The following is a 19,566-nucleotide window of genomic DNA, read 5'->3' as shown; positions in this document are numbered from 1 at the left end:
CTACACTACACTAAAGCTAAAATTAACCCTAAAAGCTCCCTACATGCTCCCTAATTAACCCCTTCACTGCTGGGCATAATACACGTGTGATGCGCAGTGGCATTTAGCAGTCTTCTAATTACCAAAAAGCAAAGCCATATATCTCTGCTATTTATGAACAAAGGGGATACAAGAGAAGCATTTACAACCATTTATTTCATAATTGCATAAGTTGTTTGTAAATAATTTCAGTGAGAAACCTTAAGTTTGTGAAAAAATTTGTGAGAAAGTGAACAATTTTTTTTATTTGATCGCATTTGGCGGTGAAATGGTGGCATGAAATATACTAAAATGGGCCTAGATCAATACTTTGGGATGTCTTCTAAAAAAAAATATACACATGTCAATGGATATTCAGGGATTCCTGAAAGATATCAGTGTCCCAACGTAACTAGCGCTAATTTTGAAAAAAAAGTGGTTTGGAAATAGCAAAGTGCTACTTGTATTTATGGCCCTATAACTTGCAAAAAAAGCAAAGAACATGTTAACATTGGGTATTTCTAAACTCAGGACAAAATTTAGAAACTATTTAGCATGGGTGTTTTTTGGTGGTTGTAGATGTGTAACAGATTTTGGGGGTCAAAGTTAGAAAAGGTGTGTTTTTTTCCATTTTTTCCTCATATTTTATAAATTTTTTTATAGTAAATTATAAGATATGATGAAAATAATGGTATCTTTAGAAAGTCTATTTAATGGCGAGAAAAACAGAATTTATGCTAACCTGATAAATTACTTTCTCCAACGGTGTGTCCGGTCCACGGCGTCATCCTTACTTGTGGGAATATCTCTTCCCCAACAGGAAATGGCAAAGAGTCCCAGCAAAGCTGTCCATATAGTCCCTCCTAGGCTCCGCCCACCCCAGTCATTCGACCGACGGACAGGAGGAAAAAAAACAGGAGAAACTATAGGGTGCCGTGGTGACTGTAGTTAGAGAAAATAATTCATCAAACCTGATTAAAAAACCAGGGCGGGCCGTGGACCGGACACACCGTTGGAGAAAGTAATTTATCAGGTAAGCATAAATTCTGTTTTCTCCAACATTGGTGTGTCCGGTCCACGGCGTCATCCTTACTTGTGGGAACCAATACCAAAGCTTTAGGACACGGATGAAGGGAGGGAGCAAATCAGGTTACCTAAACAGAAGGCACCACGGCTTGCAAAACCTTTCTCCCAAAAATAGCCTCTGAAGAAGCAAAATTATCAAATTTGTAAAATTTGGCAAAAGTGTGCAGTGAAGACCAAGTCGCTGCCTTACATATCTGATCAACAGAAGCCTCGTTCTTGAAGGCCCATGTGGAAGCCACAGCCCTAGTGGAGTGAGCTGTGATTCTTTCTGGAGGTTGCCGTCCGGCAGTCTCGTAAGCCAATCGGATGATGCTTTTAAGCCAAAGAGAGGTAGAAGTCGCTTTTTGACCTCTCCTTTTACCAGAATAGACGACAAACAGAGAAGAAGTTTGTCTGAACTCTTTTGTAGCTTCTAAATAAAATTTTAGAGCACGGACTACGTCCAAATTGTGTAACAAACGTTCCTTCATTGAAACTGGATTCGGACACAAAGAAGGAACAACTATCTCCTGGTTAATAATTTTGTTAGAAACAACCTTTGGAAGAAAACCAGGCTTAGTACGCAAAACAACCTTATCTGCATGGAACACCAGATAGGGCGGAGAACACTGCAGAGCAGATAACTCTGAAACTCTTCTAGCAGAAGAAATAGCAACCAAAAACAAAACTTTCCAAGATAACAACTTAATATCTATGGAATGTAGAGGTTCAAACGGAACCCTTTGAAGAACTGAAAGAACTAGATTTAAACTCCAGGGAGGAGTCAAAGGTCTGTAAACAGGCTTGATCCTAACCAGAGCCTGAACAAATGCTTGAACATCTGGCACAGCTGCCAGTCGTTTGTGTAATAAGACAGATAAAGCAGAAATATGTCCCTTTAGAGAACTCGCTGATAATCCTTTATCCAAACCCTCTTGTAGAAAGGAAAGGATCTTAGGGATTTTAATCTTATTCCATAAGAATCCCTTGGATTCACACCAGCAGATATATCTTTTCCATATTTTATGGTACATTTTTCTAGTTACCGGTTTTCTGGCTTGAACTAGAGTATCTATCACAGAATCTGAAAACCCACGCTTTGATAGAATCAAGCGTTCAATTTCCAAGCCGTCAGCTGGAGGGAGACCAGATTTGGATGTTCGAATGGAACCTGAACCAGAAGGTCCTGTCTCAAAGGTAGCTTCCATGGTGGAACCGATGACATATTCACCAGGTCTGCATACCAAGTCCTGCGTGGCCACGCAGGAGCTATCAAACTCACCGAGGCCCTCTCCTGCTTGATCCTGGCTACCAGCCTGGGAATGAGAGGAAACGGTGGAAACACAGAGGCTAGGTTGAAGGTCCAAGGCGCTAATAGTGCATCCACTAGAGTCGCCTTGGGATCCCTGGATCTGGACCCGTAGCAAGGAACCTTGAAGTTCTGACGAGACGCCATCAGATCCATATCTGGAATGCCCCATAATTGAGTCAACTGGGCAAAGATCTCCGGGTGGAGTTCCCACTCCCCCGGATGGAATGTCTGACGACTCAGATAATCCGCCTCCCAGTTTTCCACATCTGGGATGTGGATCGCAGATAGGTGGCAGGAGTGATCCTCTGCCCATTTTATTATTTTGGTCACTTCTTTCATCGCCAGGGAACTCCTTGTTCCCCCCTGATGATTGATATAAGCAACAGTAGTCATGTTGTCTGATTGGAATCTTATGAATCTGGCCTTTGCTAGTTGAGGCCAAGCCCTGAGAGCATTGAATATCGCTCTCAGTTCCAGAATGTTTATCGGGAGAAGAGACTCTTCCCGAGACCATAGTCCCTGAGCTTTCAGGGATTTCCAGACCGCGCCCCAGCCCACTAGACTGGCGTCTGTCGTGACGATGACCCACTCTGGTCTGCGGAAGCTCATTCCCTGGGACAGGTGGTCCAGGGTTAGCCACCAACGGAGTGAGTCTCTGGTCTTCTGATCTACTTGAATCACTGGAGACAAGTCTGTATAGTCCCCATTCCACTGTTTCAGCATGCACAGTTGTAATGGTCTTAGATGAATTCGCGCAAAAGGAACTATGTCCATTGCTGCAACCATCAATCCTACTACTTCCATGCACTGAGCTACGGAAGGACGAGGAATAGAATGAAGAACTTGACAAGCGTTTAGAAGTTTTGACTTTCTGACTTCTGTCAGGAAAATCCTCATTTCTAAGGAATCTATTATTGTTCCCAAGAAGGGAACTCTTGTCGACGGAGACAGGGAACTTTTTTCTATGTTCACCTTCCATCCGTGAGATCTGAGAAAGGCCAGAACGATGTCTGTGTGAGCCTTTGCCTTTGAAAGAGACGACGCTTGTACTAGAATGTCGTCCAAGTACGGTACTACTGCAATGCCCCTTGGTCTTAGAACCGCTAGAAGGGATCCGAGTACCTTTGTGAAAATCCTTGGAGCAGTGGCTAACCCGAATGGGAGGGCCACAAACTGGTAATGTTTGTCCAGAAAGGCGAACCTTAGGAACTGATGATGTTCTTTGTGGATAGGAATATGTAGATACGCATCCTTTAGATCCACGGTAGTCATAAATTGACCTTCCTGGATTGTGGGTAGAATCGTTCGAATGGTTTCCATTTTGAACGATGGTACTCTGAGAAATTTGTTTAGGATCTTTAAATCCAGAATTGGTCTGAAAGTTCCCTCTTTTTTGGGAACTACAAACAGATTTGAGTAAAATCCCATTCCTTGTTCCGCCGTTGGAACTGGGTGTATCACTCCCATCTTTAACAGGTCTTCTACACAATGTAAGAATGCCTGTTTCTTTATTTGGTTTGAGGATAAGTGAGACATGTGGAACCTTCCCCTTGGGGGTAGTTCCTTGAATTCCAGAAGATAACCCTGAGAAACTATTTCTAGTGTCCAGGGATCCTGAACATCTCTTGCCCAAGCCTGAGCAAAGAGAGAGAGTCTGCCCCCTACTAGATCCGGTCCAGGATCGGGGGCTACTCCTTCATGCTGTTTTGTTAGCAGCAGCAGGCTTCTTGGCCTGCTTACCCTTGTTCCAGCCTTGCGTCGGTTTCCAGGCTGGTTTGGTTTGATAGGCATTACCCTCTTGTTTAGAGGATGCAGAGTTAGAGGCCGGTCCGTTCCTAAAATTGCGAAAGGAACGAAAATTAGACTTATTCTTGGCTTTGAAAGGCCTATCTTGTGGGAGGGCATGGCCCTTTCCCCCAGTGATGTCTGAAATAATCTCTTTCAATTCTGGCCCAAAGAGAGTCTTACCCTTGAAGGGGATATTAAGTAATTTTGTCTTGGAAGATACATCCGCTGACCAAGACTTTAGCCAAAGCGCTCTGCGCGCCACAATTGCAAACCCTGAATTTTTCGCCGCTAATCTAGCTAGTTGCAAAGTGGCATCTAAAATAAAAGAAGTAGCCAACTTGAGTGCGTGAACTCTGTCCATAACCTCCTCATACGGAGTCTCTCTACTGAGCGACTTTTCTAGTTCCTCGAACCAGAACCACGCTGCTGTAGTGACAGGAACAATGCACGAAATGGGTTGCAGGAGGTAACCTTGCTGTACAAAAATCTTTTTTAAGCAAACCCTCCAATTTTTTATCCATAGGATCTTTGAAAGCACAATTATCCTCGATAGGAATAGTAGTGCGCTTGTTTAAAGTAGAAACTGCCCCCTCGACCTTAGGGACTTTCTGCCATAAGTCCTTTCTGGGGTCGACCATAGGAAATAATTTCTTAAATATAGGAGGGGGGACAAAAGGTATGCCGGGCTTCTCCCACTCCTTATTCACTATATCCGCCACCCGCTTGGGTATAGGAAAAGCGTCAGGGTGCACCGGAACCTCTAGGAACTTGTCCATCTTGCATAATTTTTCTGGAATGACCAGGTTGTCACAATCATCCAGAGTAGTTAACACCTCCTTAAGCAGTGCGCGGAGATGCTCTAATTTAAATTTAAATGTCACAACATCAGGTTCTGCATGTTGAGAAATTTTACCTGAATCTGAAATTTCCCCATCCGACAAAACCTCCCTCATGACCCCTTCAGATTGGTGTGAGGGTATGACAGAGCAATTATCATCAGCGCCCTCCTGCTCTACAGTGTTTAAAACAGAGCAATCACGCTTTCTCTGATATGCAGGCATTTTGGATAAAATATTTGCTATGGAGTTATCCATTACTGCCGTTAATTGTTGCATAGTAATAAGCATTGGCGCGCTAGAAGTACTAGGGGCCTCCTGCGTGGGCAAAACTGGTGTAGACACAGAAGGAGATGATGTAGAACTATGTCTACTCCCTTCATCTGATGAATCATCTTGGGCAACTTTACTATCTGTGGCAACACAGACTTTGTTTGGACGCTATGGCACAATTATCACACAATTTTGAAGGGGGACACACATTGATCTTCAAACATATAGAACATAGCTTATCTGAAGGTGCAGACATGTTAAACAGGCTTAAACTTGTCAAAAAAGTACAAAAACCGTTTTAAAACAAAACCGTTACTGTCTCTTTAAATTTTAAACAGTGCACACTTTAATTACTGAATATATGAAAAAGTATGAAGGAATTGTTCAAAATTTACCAAATTTTCACCACAGTGTCTTAAAGCATTCAAAGTATTGCACACCAATTTTCAGAGCTTTAACCCTTAAAATAAAGAAACCGGAGCCGGTTACAGATTTAACCCCTCTACAGTCCCAGCTACAGCCTTTGCTGCGACTTTACCAAACCCAGGGGGGAATACGATACCAGATGAAGCCTTCTAGGAACTTTTCCAACTACTTTCAGATCCTCACACATGCATCTGCATGTCTTGCTCTCAAAAGTAACTGCGCATTAATGACGCGAAAATGAGGCTCAGCCTACAACTGGGAAGGCCCTTCCTGACTGGAAAGGTGTCTAACACAGTGCCTGACGTTAAAAAAACGTTCCCCAAGCTTATAAGTGTGAATTACAAGCATAAACATGTATAAAATGCCCAAATAAAGCAATCGATTTTGCCCATAAAAGTGTCTACCAGTTTTTTGGTTTTTTTTAGAATCAAAGTTTTTTATTGAGGAATACCAGATATACACGGGAGTCATACAGTAGACATTATATATATGAAATTGAAACATGTCACCTCTATGGTTTTGTCAAGCCATTAACCTCTAACATAGCATGAAGTAGGCACATTCTGGCATTACCTCTTTTTCATTTTGTTTCCTATGTTATAACACAGAAAGAAGAAAAATACCATTCACAGTTTAAATATCCATAACAGCTTGAATATCCTATAGTATGGTAGACTAAATATAACAAAGATGTATTTGAATTCGATATAGATAAAAAAAAAAGGGATATAATAAAGGCTTACAACAATATATTAACCACTGCGGATAAACACCGCTTATTTGTCCACTTACAGTAAGGGTGAACAGTCGTTAAGGGTGAGGGCGGGGGGGCGGAGCTATAAGTTATATTGAGGCCAACAAGCTTCCCAGGTTGTTATCATGATGTCTAATCGTTATAAGTATACTGAAGTAAAAACCTGATAAAAGTCCCTAGGTTTTTGTATATAAAATGAATAAGATCACCTTCTGGAGCAGTTATTTTCGAAGAGGGGTGTTAGGACGTATGCAATATGAGATATAAGACAAATGATATCAAACATGGTATAGAATAAAATATATGGGGCTTCCAGATGAGCTCCTCTCCTGGGGAGATGCCACCTACAGGCGATAAGGGAAAAGGGAATGGGGGTATGACCCGCAGGCAGCAAGTACCGGCGGGAAAGGGAGGAGAGGAGCCTAACTATAACTAATAATGTGCTCTAGCAATGAGGTGGCGCTGTATCTGAAGCTACATATCTACAATATCAGAATTTGTGGCATATGGCAACTATATACATGCGAAAGCTTCCAGTAGATGCAGGCTGTGTAATACCATAACGGGAACTAGCATATCAAAGGTTATCCCGGCTAGAAACATCTATCCTACCATATCCAGCTGTAGCAATGCGCAGATATCTATGGTTATCAGGCAATAGCATAGGCACATATAAAACAGTAAATGCCGATGGTTCTCTGACAGCTCTGTAAGCTTCAATCTATAGTTAGTCTACATGTTGTAACTGTAAATAATTAAGCAGGAAGGCACAGACATCCCGGCCGCAGACGTCCAAGCCCCCACTCGCACAGAAGGCCAAAAGCAGTATAAAAGTATACATCTGGGTATGGATCTGGTAGTGCAAGAGCCAACATGTCTATACCCTTCTGAATCAATTGTTAGCTTGTGTCTAGCTGAGAGTGTAAATAGCGCATGGTAAGCTGGTATATAAAGGCAAAATGGTAGATAGGCAGTTATATAATACTATCAGATAGGATCAAATGCTGGACAGTAAAAATTTCCTCCAGGAGAAACATTAATTATTAGCCACTTTCATATTAAGCATATATATTGGCAGATGTGAGTGAATAACACAGCTTTCATCTAGGATACTGATAAATTTAAATAAAGCAGACCCTAGAGTACTACAATAGGCTATTCCTATATAAATATATATATGTATGCTAAGCCAAGTTAATGCTATTATTATTATTGGGGGGAGAAATTATTGAAAGTGTGAAAAGAAATATATTAAGTTCGGGCTTTAATCCTATTGGCCAATCCTCAGTCAGTATTTCGTATTGTAAACTTAGTTTAACGGTTAGTTAGCCACTGAGAGCAAGCATATAGAAGTAATAACTGCACTTTATAGGGAATTACACATAAAACTAGACAGCCACACTCCTACATACCTTATCTAACAAATAGTATGATATCATTACCCCTAGAATCTAACTTCAATGTGAACTCTTGAACACCATCTTTGAGAAATAGCTATCAATATGTCTCTAAGGGGTATACGTAGCTGGGACAAATTAGCTATGTATAGAAATTAATATGGACCTTTGTAACTGAACCTTATCATTTTTTACAGAGAGGTCCTTAAAACATATTTAAATATTGCAAAATGACAGGAAACATTTAACTAAGAACAGATATAGTAAGTAAATTAAATGTGCTATTAGCAATGGATATATTGAACTGACATGAGGTATAACAGGTTGGGCACTTTTTTCAAACAATGCGGTTCTCATTAATGAGCCCTAATATCAAATGCTCAGTGTTAGATTCAGAAGCTGTAATAACACATAGTCATTGGAGATAAAATAAAAACATTAGTCTGATTACTAGGGACTTGCTAACACTTTTGTTAGAGCCCTCAATGTCTTCAGCCCACTCCGACTGCATTTTTGAGTGTCCAGCACCAAAATGTCAGCTTCGTCAGGTCAGACTTACAGGATTCCTGTGTGTGCATGGCTGCAGAAGGCGACGACCACATAATCCAGTCTGTCTCCGTGTACCATAAAGAGCAGCGAGCATCAGTGCCAACCACCTTAGCTGCCCTAGTCAGTGCGATGTCAGGAGATCCGCTCCTCATATAGGGATAGCAAGCTCTAAACGGTGGAGTAACGGAGAGTGGAGCTTCAGTTCCGAGATAGGAGCACTCATCAAGTTGCGCCAACAAAACACATCCCCTCTGTACTGTGCAATCCGTCGTGGCACATAGGGAACTGACCTGCAGAAGAGACTCCCTGTAAGACTGCGATGTTGCAGGCACTGAGGGTATTGCCCTTGAATTGAACTGGGGTAGCTCCGGGAGATCTTTGCTATCCGCCATTTTAGATATTGCGCTGGCATTCCCTTGAAGCTGGTCTCTTGCTACCAGCCGCAAATCCAGGAAACAGCTATCCATCTTCTCCCCAAGTTTGGTTAAAGACATGAGGATCTGCTCATAAGTAACTTCCATATTTGCTGAAGCAGGAAGGGATGCAGAGTAAATGCCGATATAAATAGAGATCAGGCAGTCCCTGCAGCCTCGTGGGCAAGCCAGATAGCGCAGTTCTTAAAAGGGATTGTAGGACACATGTAAAGTGTCACCAGGCTGTATAAGGAAAAGTTGCCAACCCCCTGCACCAGTATAAATCACTGAATTGGTTAGGGAACATAGATTATGCTCTCCATTAGGCTAAATGTAGATTAATATCACAGGAGCTCATGAGATATGCGTCTGGTCTCCTCTGTGGCTAGCTCCGCCCCCCGTGTCTACCAGTTTTATAGCCCATATTAAGCCCTTTATTCTGTTTGAGACTAAGAAAATGGTTTACCGGTCCCCATGAGGGGAAATGACAGCCTTCCAGCATTACACAGTCTTGTTAGAAATATGGCTAGTCATACCTTAAGCAGAAAAGTCTGCTAACTGTTTCCCCCAACTGAAGTTACTTCATCTCAACAGTCCTATGTGGAAACAGCAAACGATTTTAGTTACTGTCTGCTAAAATCATCTTCCTCTCACAAACAGAACTCTTCATCTTTTTCTGTTTCAGAGTAAATAGTACATACCAGCACTATTTTAAAATAACAAACTCTTGATAGTAGAATTAAAAAAACTACAACTAAACACCACATACTCTTAACCATCTCTGTGGAGATGTTGCCTGTGCAACGGCAAAGAGAATGACTGGGGTGGGCGGAGCCTAGGAGGGACTATATGGACAGCTTTGCTGGGACTCTTTGCCATTTCCTGTTGGGGAAGAGATATTCCCACAAGTAAGGATGACGCCATGGACCGGACACACCAATGTTGGAGAAAACGGTATATAATATGTGTGGGTAGAGTAAATGAGTAAGAGGAAAATTACAGCTAAACACAAACACAGCAAAAATGTAAAAATAGCCTTGGTCCCAAACGGACAGAAAATGGAAAAGTGCTGTGGTCATTAAGGGGTTAATCCACACACATTGAATAAAATTCTATAAACAGAGTACAAAATAAAAAGCGAGACAATATCATCTGAAGATAATGTTTATATTCTATGAGAAGGACATAAAAAAAGTTCTGTCAATAACTTTTAAAAACTCACCGCTTTCGCCTCTCTTCATCCTTTAATACTTCATATATGGCCACCAACTATAACAAATGATTGCTATTAGATTAATGCTGAACAAGCATAACATTGCAACAACTGTAAAATAAAATAAATCTTAAGAGACTTCAGATTTAAATATAAGTAATATGTATGTGGTCCACTGCGGAAATATACTTAAATGGAACAAAATTTACTCAGACCACAGTTTGAGAAACAAGCATATAACAATATATGTGCATTTGTATTTAATTATTTATTTTATAACACAGAAAATATAGTTTGAGGTTTTTTCTCAAAAATGTATTAATCACTCACTTGTCTGAACTGGGTTTCTGCGTTTTCCTCCTTGTTCTTGTCTGGGTGCAGTATTAAGGAGAGCTTACGATAGGCTTTTCTAATGTCAGCAGATGAAGCATCCTACAAACAAGAGGAGGGAAGGGGTGAGTTAAATTCAATTCAAACTTTGTAAAGTAACTGAAATTCCCAGAACCTAGTTAAGATCTAGAGATAGCCAACCAATAATGTGATAGATTATAAATGGCACACAATTGTTAGTGCGGATCACCGTAACTAATATCGGGACCGTGCTACCTTGCACACATATTACAAGTTGAAAGTAAAATGAGTTTGTCCAAGCACAAACTAAATTTGCACGTATCGGGTTTGCACAAGTGAAGACCTAGCTTAAAGAGTAAATGTGCACCATACACAACATAAATGCATTAAAATAAAGTATACACTAGCTAAAAACAAAATACCTTAAAACTTGAAAAAGCAGTTTTAAACAATTTTAATATTTTATGTTTTTACTGTTTTTGTATTTAATGTTCATATTTTACATTCCAATGTTCTTTGTTATTTTAAATATATATATATCATAAGAGATCACAGGTGTCCCCCAGGTAAGTGCTTAAGAAAGGAGAATCACCCAATGGGAAAACAGGAAACAACTTCAAACAATCATTGGTGCACATAAAACATGGTGATTATTATCTATACGTGATGCTGTCTGCGTGACAATAGTAGAGCAAGATATCACATGCTAATAGACTTAAAGAGACATGAAACCAAAAAAAAATATTTCATGATTCAGACAGAGCATGCAATCTTAAACAACTTTCCAATTTACTTCTACTATTTAATTTGTGCCCTTCTCTTGTTATCCTTTGTTGAAGAGTTTATCTAAGTAAGCTCAGGAGCAGCAAAGAACCTAGGTTCTAGCTGCTTATTGGTGGATGCATATATATACCGATTGTCATTGGCTCACCAATGTGTTCAGTTAAAAACTAGTAGTGCATTGCTGCTCCTTCAACAAATGATACTAAGAGAATTAAACAAATTTGATAATAGAAGTAAACTGGAAAGTTGTTTAAAATTGTATGTTCTACCTAAATCATGAAAGAAAAACTTTGTGTTTTATGTCCCTTTAAGTGAAGAAAATACTTATAAATAAAAATGGAAAAATTAAAGTAGTGGAAAATCGGTAGGTGTCACATAGATCATCTCAAATAAAAAAACAAATAAAGTATATATTCAATAGTAATAAAGCCTAATCATAAAATATTACAAGGTCAAGACTGAAAGGAAAGACATATATAACCTATCATCATACTACTGTATGTGAAACGGTGGGAGTGCAGGTAATAGAACCGCATAGGGGGCTGGAATAATAAAGCCAAGATACTAGCAGAAAAAGACAACCTGCTAAGTATCAAGCAATTCCTCATTAGGAAAAAAGAAGTATGTATGCAATGAGGAATATGCCATGGGTCAGACTAAATAAACTGAAAAACAAATATTAAAAAAAAACAAAAAAAACAAGTATAAAATAAGATGGGGAGGCGATCCTGCAATTAAATGAACTAGGGGAAAAGGGGACACTTATCCTAAGTAAAACATACTGAACCAGAGGAGGAATAAAGAGGAAAATAAGTGGGGAGAGGCATAGGGAAGAGGGGACTTAGTGAATAATAAGTGGTCTGTGAAGGTCCCTCTTCTGTCTGTGTTAGTATATAAACAGATCAGTATCATATCTTTTATTGATGCCCTTAGGATATCAGGTTTTCAGTGTAAATATCCGAAACGCTTCTCTCCTTAATAGCTTAGCTATTCTATCTCCTCTTCGGATGTCTCTGTTAATGTATTCTATACCCACAAATGTAAAAAGATTTTTGACCCGTTCTCCATGTGAAAGAAAGTGCTTTGCCACAGGGGTCCTTGGTGTGTCCTCATCCAATGACAGCAAATGCTCTCTGATTCTGTCTTTTAAAGGGCGAGAAGTGATACCCACGTACTGTAACGAGCAATGCTGGCATGTGATGAGGTACACCACATATTCAGTGGTACAATCTATCCTGTTATTGATCATGTAGGTCTTGCCTGTATGTGATGATCTAAATTCTTTTGTTCTTGTGGTAAAGGAGCAACTTTTACAGGTGTGACCACATTTAAAGAAACCTGTGGCCCTGGTGAGCCAATTAGTGGGTTGTGAAGGTTTTGTGAAGAAATGTTTCCTGACTTTGTCTCCTATGGTGGGAGTTTTTTTGGCTACGCATATAATCTTATGTTTGTAAATCGTTCTGAGCTGTTCGTCTGAGTGAAAGATTGGTAGATATTTTAACACTATTTTACAAATACTGTGATATTGTCTGCTGTATTGGGTATAGAAGAATATTGTGTCCTATGTAAATGTGTCCTGTGGCTGTCTGATCTTGCCTGTAAGTAGGCTTTGTCTGTCTAAACTTTCTGCTTAATTCTGGATTCTGATTAGTGACTTTTTGTTGAAGCCCCTGTCGTGCAAACGTTGCACTAAAAGATTGGCCTGTGTCCTATATTCTTGAATGGTAGAGCAATTTCTACGGGCTCCGATAAACTGGCCTTTGGGTATGCCTCTGGTAATGTGTTTCACATGGCAGGAGTCAGCCCTTAAAATAGTGTTATGTGCCAGGGGTTTTCTGAAAATTGTAGTGTTGATCTTATTGTCCTTATCTTTAGAAAGGGAAAGATCAAGGAAAGTAGTAGTGTGGTCTTCTATGGTGTGTGTAAACCAAAGGTTGAAGTCTTTGTTATTCAAGTAGTCTACCAATAATTCAGCTGTGACTTAGTATCTGTCCAGATTACGATCAGGTTGTCTATACATCGACCATACAGTATGATATTGTCCCTGAAGGGGAAGTCATCCACAAAGATGCGGTTGAGCTACAGCCAGTCCAAGTATATGTTGGCATAGGCCGGGGCAAATTTTTCAGATATCCGGATTCCTCTCTCTCGTTTTTTGCATTTACTGCTGAGATAGCCATTGAGGACCGGTATCTTTATCCTGTACTTACGGACTTTCCCAGCTTTCTCTCATAGCGCTGCCTTACTTGCCTCATTGGCATTCCCCTACGTACCTCTGATGCCACCCAGAAGGAGGGGCTTCCCTATGGAACACATTTCTGTGGATACACAGACGGACCCCTGAACACTCCCTGACTCGCACAGTCTATCAGGTCCTAGTGTGTCACAGACGACACAGAGAGGTGAGACGCCCACCTTTACCTACGGACTATTGCTTGACCGGCACAGCCAACACAGGGACGACTTAGAGAGGTGAGACGCTCACAAGCATGCCATTGCTTGGCATTCAGCAACCCCCAGCAGTTCTAGAGGTATGTCACACATCGAGCTCACAGAAACTTTGCCGGTAGCATAATTTTTTACTCTCACAGTAAGGCACAGTTACTGCCAACCGAGCATACACTGACTGCACCACACCAAAGTGCACTAGTTGAACGCTGTTTATCAGCATATCTTGATACTATTGTATCTGCGCTTCTGAGAGACACAGCAGTCCTGAGACTTGTACAGATAAGACTGTCAGTGTATATATATATATATATATATATATATATATATATATATATATATATATATATATATATATATATATATATATATATATATATATATATATATATATATATATATATATATATATATATATATATATATATATATATATATATATAGGAAATGAAAAGATGAAAGCACTCACTGGACTATGGACAACAGTGTCAATAAAATATCGTTTATTGTGACGTTTCGGGACCAACAGAAGAAGGGACGCTGTTGGTCCCGAAACGTCACAATAAACGATATTTTATTGACACTGTTGTCCATAGTCCAGTGAGTGCTTTCATCTTTTCATTTCCTACAATACCTGGCTACAGCACCCTGGCAAGTTGCGGTTTGATGGTGAGAGTGCACATACCAATAACAAATTTCTATATATATATATATATATATATATATATATATATATATATATATATATATATATATATATATATATATACACACACATACACACATACACACACACTTTGTATATTTTGTTTTTTTAAAGCGCGCTCCATTATAGTCTATAGGGAGAAGTTAACAGTTGTGAGTCCTGAAGTTAGCGTGCTTCAGCTTTTGTTCACAAACCATTTACTTTCAACTTGTAATACACCCCCACCCATGTTAAAAGTTTACTTCCAGCAGTGTTTGCGCATGAGCGAAAAAATTTATTTAGTTCTCCACTTGTAATCTGGCTCAATGCAATTTGAGACATCAGCAAAGTGTCAGGTGCAGGTCTATGATTACGGCACTACGCCGAAACTAGTAGGACCAGCTGTCTCCTGTTTTTGTGCTGGTGTCATTGGATTGTATCCCTTATTTTGTAATAAAGTCTACGGATGTTTTATTTGTAAAGAGACTCTTTTTCATCATTTATCTTATATTTATTTACAGACTACAAGGATCCCGGTTTTCTTAAGAGTCTCAGCAGCCCCCACCAGGTGCGGGAAGCCGTTGCTGCACTTAATACCTAGGAGAGTTGAAGACCCGGCACCAGTTAGAGAGAGGATTGGTGTAGATTCACACACCTTTCACACACACCCTTGATGAGGTCAGACGCCACACTCAATGACAGGCAATAGTGCAGGCAGCATCTACAAAAGAAGGAATAATTCTGCACCGAAGTTGCGGTTCACCCTGATGATCGAATCTGCCCGAGTGTATGGTGTGACCAGGCGGCTTGCGAAGTGAGTATGTAGGCAGACCCATGCCGATAACTGTCCAGACATTGATTGTGGAATTCAATCCTCACTTGGTTCTTAGCCATTCCCATGTACTCTCCTGGGATATTTATATTGGGCTGATGGGTATGGATTTTTAGCGGCACCTTGGTTTTTCTATTTTCCAGTTTAAGTGAAAGTTACAACAGGGAATTTTGTCTTGTTTTTAGGGTTTCACCCTGCTTTGTTTGCTATTTGATACTGGCTGGCATTTTACTTACCTCTCTCACTGAATCTGATGTAGAGTGTGTAATGCTGCTCTCTCATCTGGGCGCCCTCTTATGGCCAAACTGGTGAACATTATCAGTGTGAGACAGGTTGCAGTCCAAAGATTATGATGTCACACTTATTATTTAAAGGGCCTCTGTTCAGTATGCTTTTGCCCTTGCGTTGTCTCAGACTTGTTTGTTAGTTCCTGTGTATTACCTGGCTTTTCTGACATCCCTTCTGGTTCCTGATCCCTGGTTTGTTCCTGACTCTGCTGTTTTCCTAGATCCTGATCCCGGCTTGTCTGACTACTCACTTTGGCTCCTGACTCGGCTCGTCTGACTACCAGCTCTGGCTTTGACTCCTGGCTTGTCATTTGGCTTGTAGACTTTTTATAATTTTTTTGTTATTAATGAAGGTTTAATTATTTTGCACTTCCCTTCTCAGTCTGATTCCTGGTGCTAATAATCCACCTTTACCCACCATCATTTCCTGGATGGATGAACAGGATCACTGCTTGGATCAATTTGCACTAGCCCTGCAAACCCTTCTGACTCGCACTGCACATTTGGATCAGAGTGTCCCACAAGTTATAGTTGCTCCGGTTTCCGCTGCTGTACCTAGTCCTACCAGGAGCATGTCCAGTTCTGCACCTCTACCTCAGGCAATCCTAAACAGTGCAGAGGGTTTTTGAACCAGGTGGGTATTTATTTTGAGATGTTACCTCAAGCGTTTCCATCTGACAGAGCTAAGGTGAGATTTCTCATCTCGTTACTCTGACACTGCTGTTACTTGGGCTAATCCCTTGTGGGAGACTAATAAACCTGTGATTTCTAATTACCCTGAATTTGTGGCCTCCTTTTGAAGGGTATTTTATGTTTCCCGGCTCGCTCCTCCTCTGCTCCTAAACGACTCATGTCCATTCAGCAAGGTACAAGATCTGGTGCTCAGTATATCATTGAGTTCCGTACGCTTGCCGCAGAGGTAGGTTGGAACAATGAAGCCCTTGTTGCCAACTTCTTTCATGTGCTCTCTGATGCGAGTAAAAACAAAGTTGCTGCCAGTGATTTACCAGAGGATATCGAGGCATTGGTGTCTTTTTTAATCCCAATTGACATCAGACTCAGAGAGAGGCATCTTTCAAAGAGCGCTTGCGGAAGCCTCCTGTTTAGTTGTCTCCTACGTGTTCGTTCACACCATAACTCCCTCTCCTCCCATGCCTCCTGGTCCCGAGTCCCCAGGGACAGCTGAAACAATGCAGTTGGGATTCACACGTCTCTCCCCGACGGAGAAGGCCTTTAGAAGGAGGGAGGGGCTCTGCCTTTATTGTGAGTTACAGGGCCACCTTTTAAAGTCTTCTCCTACACGGCCAGGAAATGGTCGCACCTAAGGTCCTGTCAAGGGAAACCTTGGGTGGTTTATCCTTGCCCCCAGAATCGCTAAAGGAGAAACCTTTGGTCACAAATGTCCTTTCCAGGGTGGACTCCTATATAGTCACCCAGGCTCTTGTTGACTCCAGTGCTGCGGGCTATTTCATTGACAGTGCTTTTGTATCAAAGCACTCCATTTCTGTATTGCCTCGGTCCGTTCTGCTTGTTATTGAGGCCATTGATGGCAGGCCCCTTCAGCCCGTACTCGTTACGCCTGAAACCGCTCCGTTATCCATGGCTGTTAGGGCTCTCCATTTTGAAACCCTCCAGTTCCAGGTGATAAACTCTCCGCATTTTCCGGTTGTTCTGGGTTATCCCTGGCTCCAAACACTGGCGCAGGTCCGAAATTTTGTCATTGTTTCCGCAATGTATTTCCACTTGTCTTTGGAAACCAGTCAAAGTCTTGTGCCCTTCTTCGGTATCTCAATTGCCAGAGTATAGAGAGTTCCTAAATGTTTTTGACAAGGTGCGTCCGGTACGTTGCCTCCTCACTGGTATTACGATTGTGCCATAGACCTGCAACCCGGAGCCATTCCTCCTTGGGGCCGGGTTTACCCTCTGTCTGTTGCGGAGAATTGTGCTATGGAGGAGTATGTTGCTGAGGCTGTCGCGAGGGATCATCCGCAAATCCTGCTCTCCTGCAGGGATTGGCTTCTTTGTGAAGAAAAAGGGTGGCGAGTTAAGACCATGAATCGATTATAGGGGTCTTAATCATCTTACCATTAAGAATGCTTACCCTATTCCGCTCATTATGGAACTCTTTGACCGCCTCAAAGGAGCTACGGTCTTTTTTAAACTTGATTTGAGAGGAGCGTACAATCTCGTTAGGATCAAGGAGGGCCACGAAAGGAAAACAGCATTTAACACCAGGAGCGGGCATTATGAATATCTTATAATGTCCTTTGGCCTATGTAATGCTCCTGCTGTTTTCCAGGAATTTATTAATGATGTCCTATGAGATATGTTGCAACAGTGTGTTGTGGTGTACTTGGACAACATCCTCATACACTCACCCACACTTGAGGCTTATCGTTCTGATGTCACACGGGTACTTCAAAGACTACGTGAGAACAGCCTGTTTTGTAAACTCGAGGAATGCGAATTCCATCAGACTCAAGTAACCTTCCTAGTAGTGATGCACCGAAATGGAAATTCTGGACCGAAACAGAATCCGAAAATCCGGGATGCACTTGGCCGAAAACCGAAACCGATACCGAAAATGTATTTTTTCAAATTATTTTTTTTTAGGGTTTTTTTGCATAATTAGAGCCAATAAAAAAATCCCACACTTTTATTGAAAGTAACACACTAAAATTGGACAAAAATATCTTAAAACAATAATATGCTACACAATAATTTTACCAAGAAAAAAAAAAAACAGGCAAACAATAATGCCATTTTCGGCCAAAATATTTCTGCGACCAAAATTTTGGTGCATCCCTACTTAAAACAATTATAAAAATATCAATATACTGTATTATTCTTCATTTAGTTCTATGTAACAGAATCATATTTAACAGGGTTTTTTTTTTACTAATTATCCAAATAAAGTATAGTCCTAGAAAACTCATTATATGCAGAACAGAAAGTCAAGTAATAAACTTAAACAGCAGCTCTAGGCTAGCATCAAATTTGAAACATGCTACACAATAATTTTACCGAAAATAACAGACTAAAAAAACGAAAACCGAAATAGCCAAAAATGCCATTTTCGGCCGAAACTTTCTGCGGCCGAAATTTCGGTGCATCCCTAGGTTATGTGATCTCCCTTGCAGGGTTCTCCATGGATCCTGACAAGTTGTCTGCAGTTCTGCAGTGGCCTCGCCCAGTTGGTCTTCGGTCCACTCAACGTTTTTTTGGGCTTTGCCACTTACTATAGAAAGTTTATTAAAAACTTTTCTTCCTTGGTCAACCCTATCCCAGACATGACCCGTAAAGAGAATGATCCACTCCATTGGTCACCTACTGCTATTAAGGCTTTTGAGTCTTAAGACTTTGCTGCCGCTCCAGTTCTGGCACATGCTAACCCTGTCCGGCCTTTCATTCTTGAGGTCGATACGTCTGAGACTGGAGTAGGTGCCCTCTTGTATCCGTGCGGTTTCTTCTCTAAGAAATTGTCTCCAGCGGAGTGCAATTATGAAATTGGCGACAGGGAATTACTGGCCATAATTTTGGCACTCAAGGAATGGAGGCATCTTCTCAAGGGTACTAGCGTACCAGTGCTCATTCTTACGGACTACAAGAATTTAACTTATCTATCCGAAGCAAAACGTTTTTCGCCCCAACAGGCCAGATGGCCTTTTATTGTCTCTGTTTAATTATGTGGTCTCCTACCTGCCTGGTAGTAAGAATGTTTCCCCAATAAGCCTTTTATCCTCCGGAGGGGGAGGGGTCATTGAGGGGAGGGTACTGTCAGGGTTTCCCCCTGCTTTATTAGCCATTTGCTGCTGGCTGCCATTATACTTACCTCTCTCACTGAATCTGATGCAGAGTGTGAAATGCTCATCTGGGCGCCCTCTTATAGACAAACTGGTGAACATCATCAGTGCGAGACAGGTTGCAGTCTAAGGATTATGTCTTCACACATTCATTCTTTAAAAGGCCTCTGTTCAGTATACTTTGCCCTTGCATTGTCTCAGACTTGTTTGTTAGTTCCTGTGTATTAACTGGCTTGTCTGACGTCCCTTCAGGTTCGTGATCCCTGGCTTGTTCCGGACTCTACTGTTTTCCTAGTTCCTGATCCCGGCTCGTCTGACTAATCGCTTTGGCTT

The 19,566-nt window shown here is 41.1% G+C and overlaps 1 protein-coding gene across 1 annotated transcript in view; it reads right to left on the bottom strand.

Annotated features, from left to right (window-relative positions):
• DNAJC1 (DnaJ heat shock protein family (Hsp40) member C1) overlaps positions 1–19,566 on the bottom strand; it is an 823,579-nt gene that overhangs the window by 752,462 nt on the left and 51,551 nt on the right. Inside the window, exons 2-3 of the mRNA XM_053713958.1 lie at positions 10,375–10,476; positions 10,054–10,100 (exon numbers count right to left, since the gene is read on the bottom strand). Of these exons, the coding sequence (XP_053569933.1) occupies positions 10,054–10,100; positions 10,375–10,476 (149 nt within the window). The remainder of the gene's footprint in view (positions 1–10,053; positions 10,101–10,374; positions 10,477–19,566) is intronic.

Source organism: Bombina bombina, chromosome 5, assembly GCF_027579735.1.
Source record: "Bombina bombina isolate aBomBom1 chromosome 5, aBomBom1.pri, whole genome shotgun sequence".
NCBI classification, from domain to species: Eukaryota; Metazoa; Chordata; class Amphibia; order Anura; family Bombinatoridae; genus Bombina; species Bombina bombina.
This window is presented reverse-complemented; position numbering and strand designations above follow the sequence as displayed.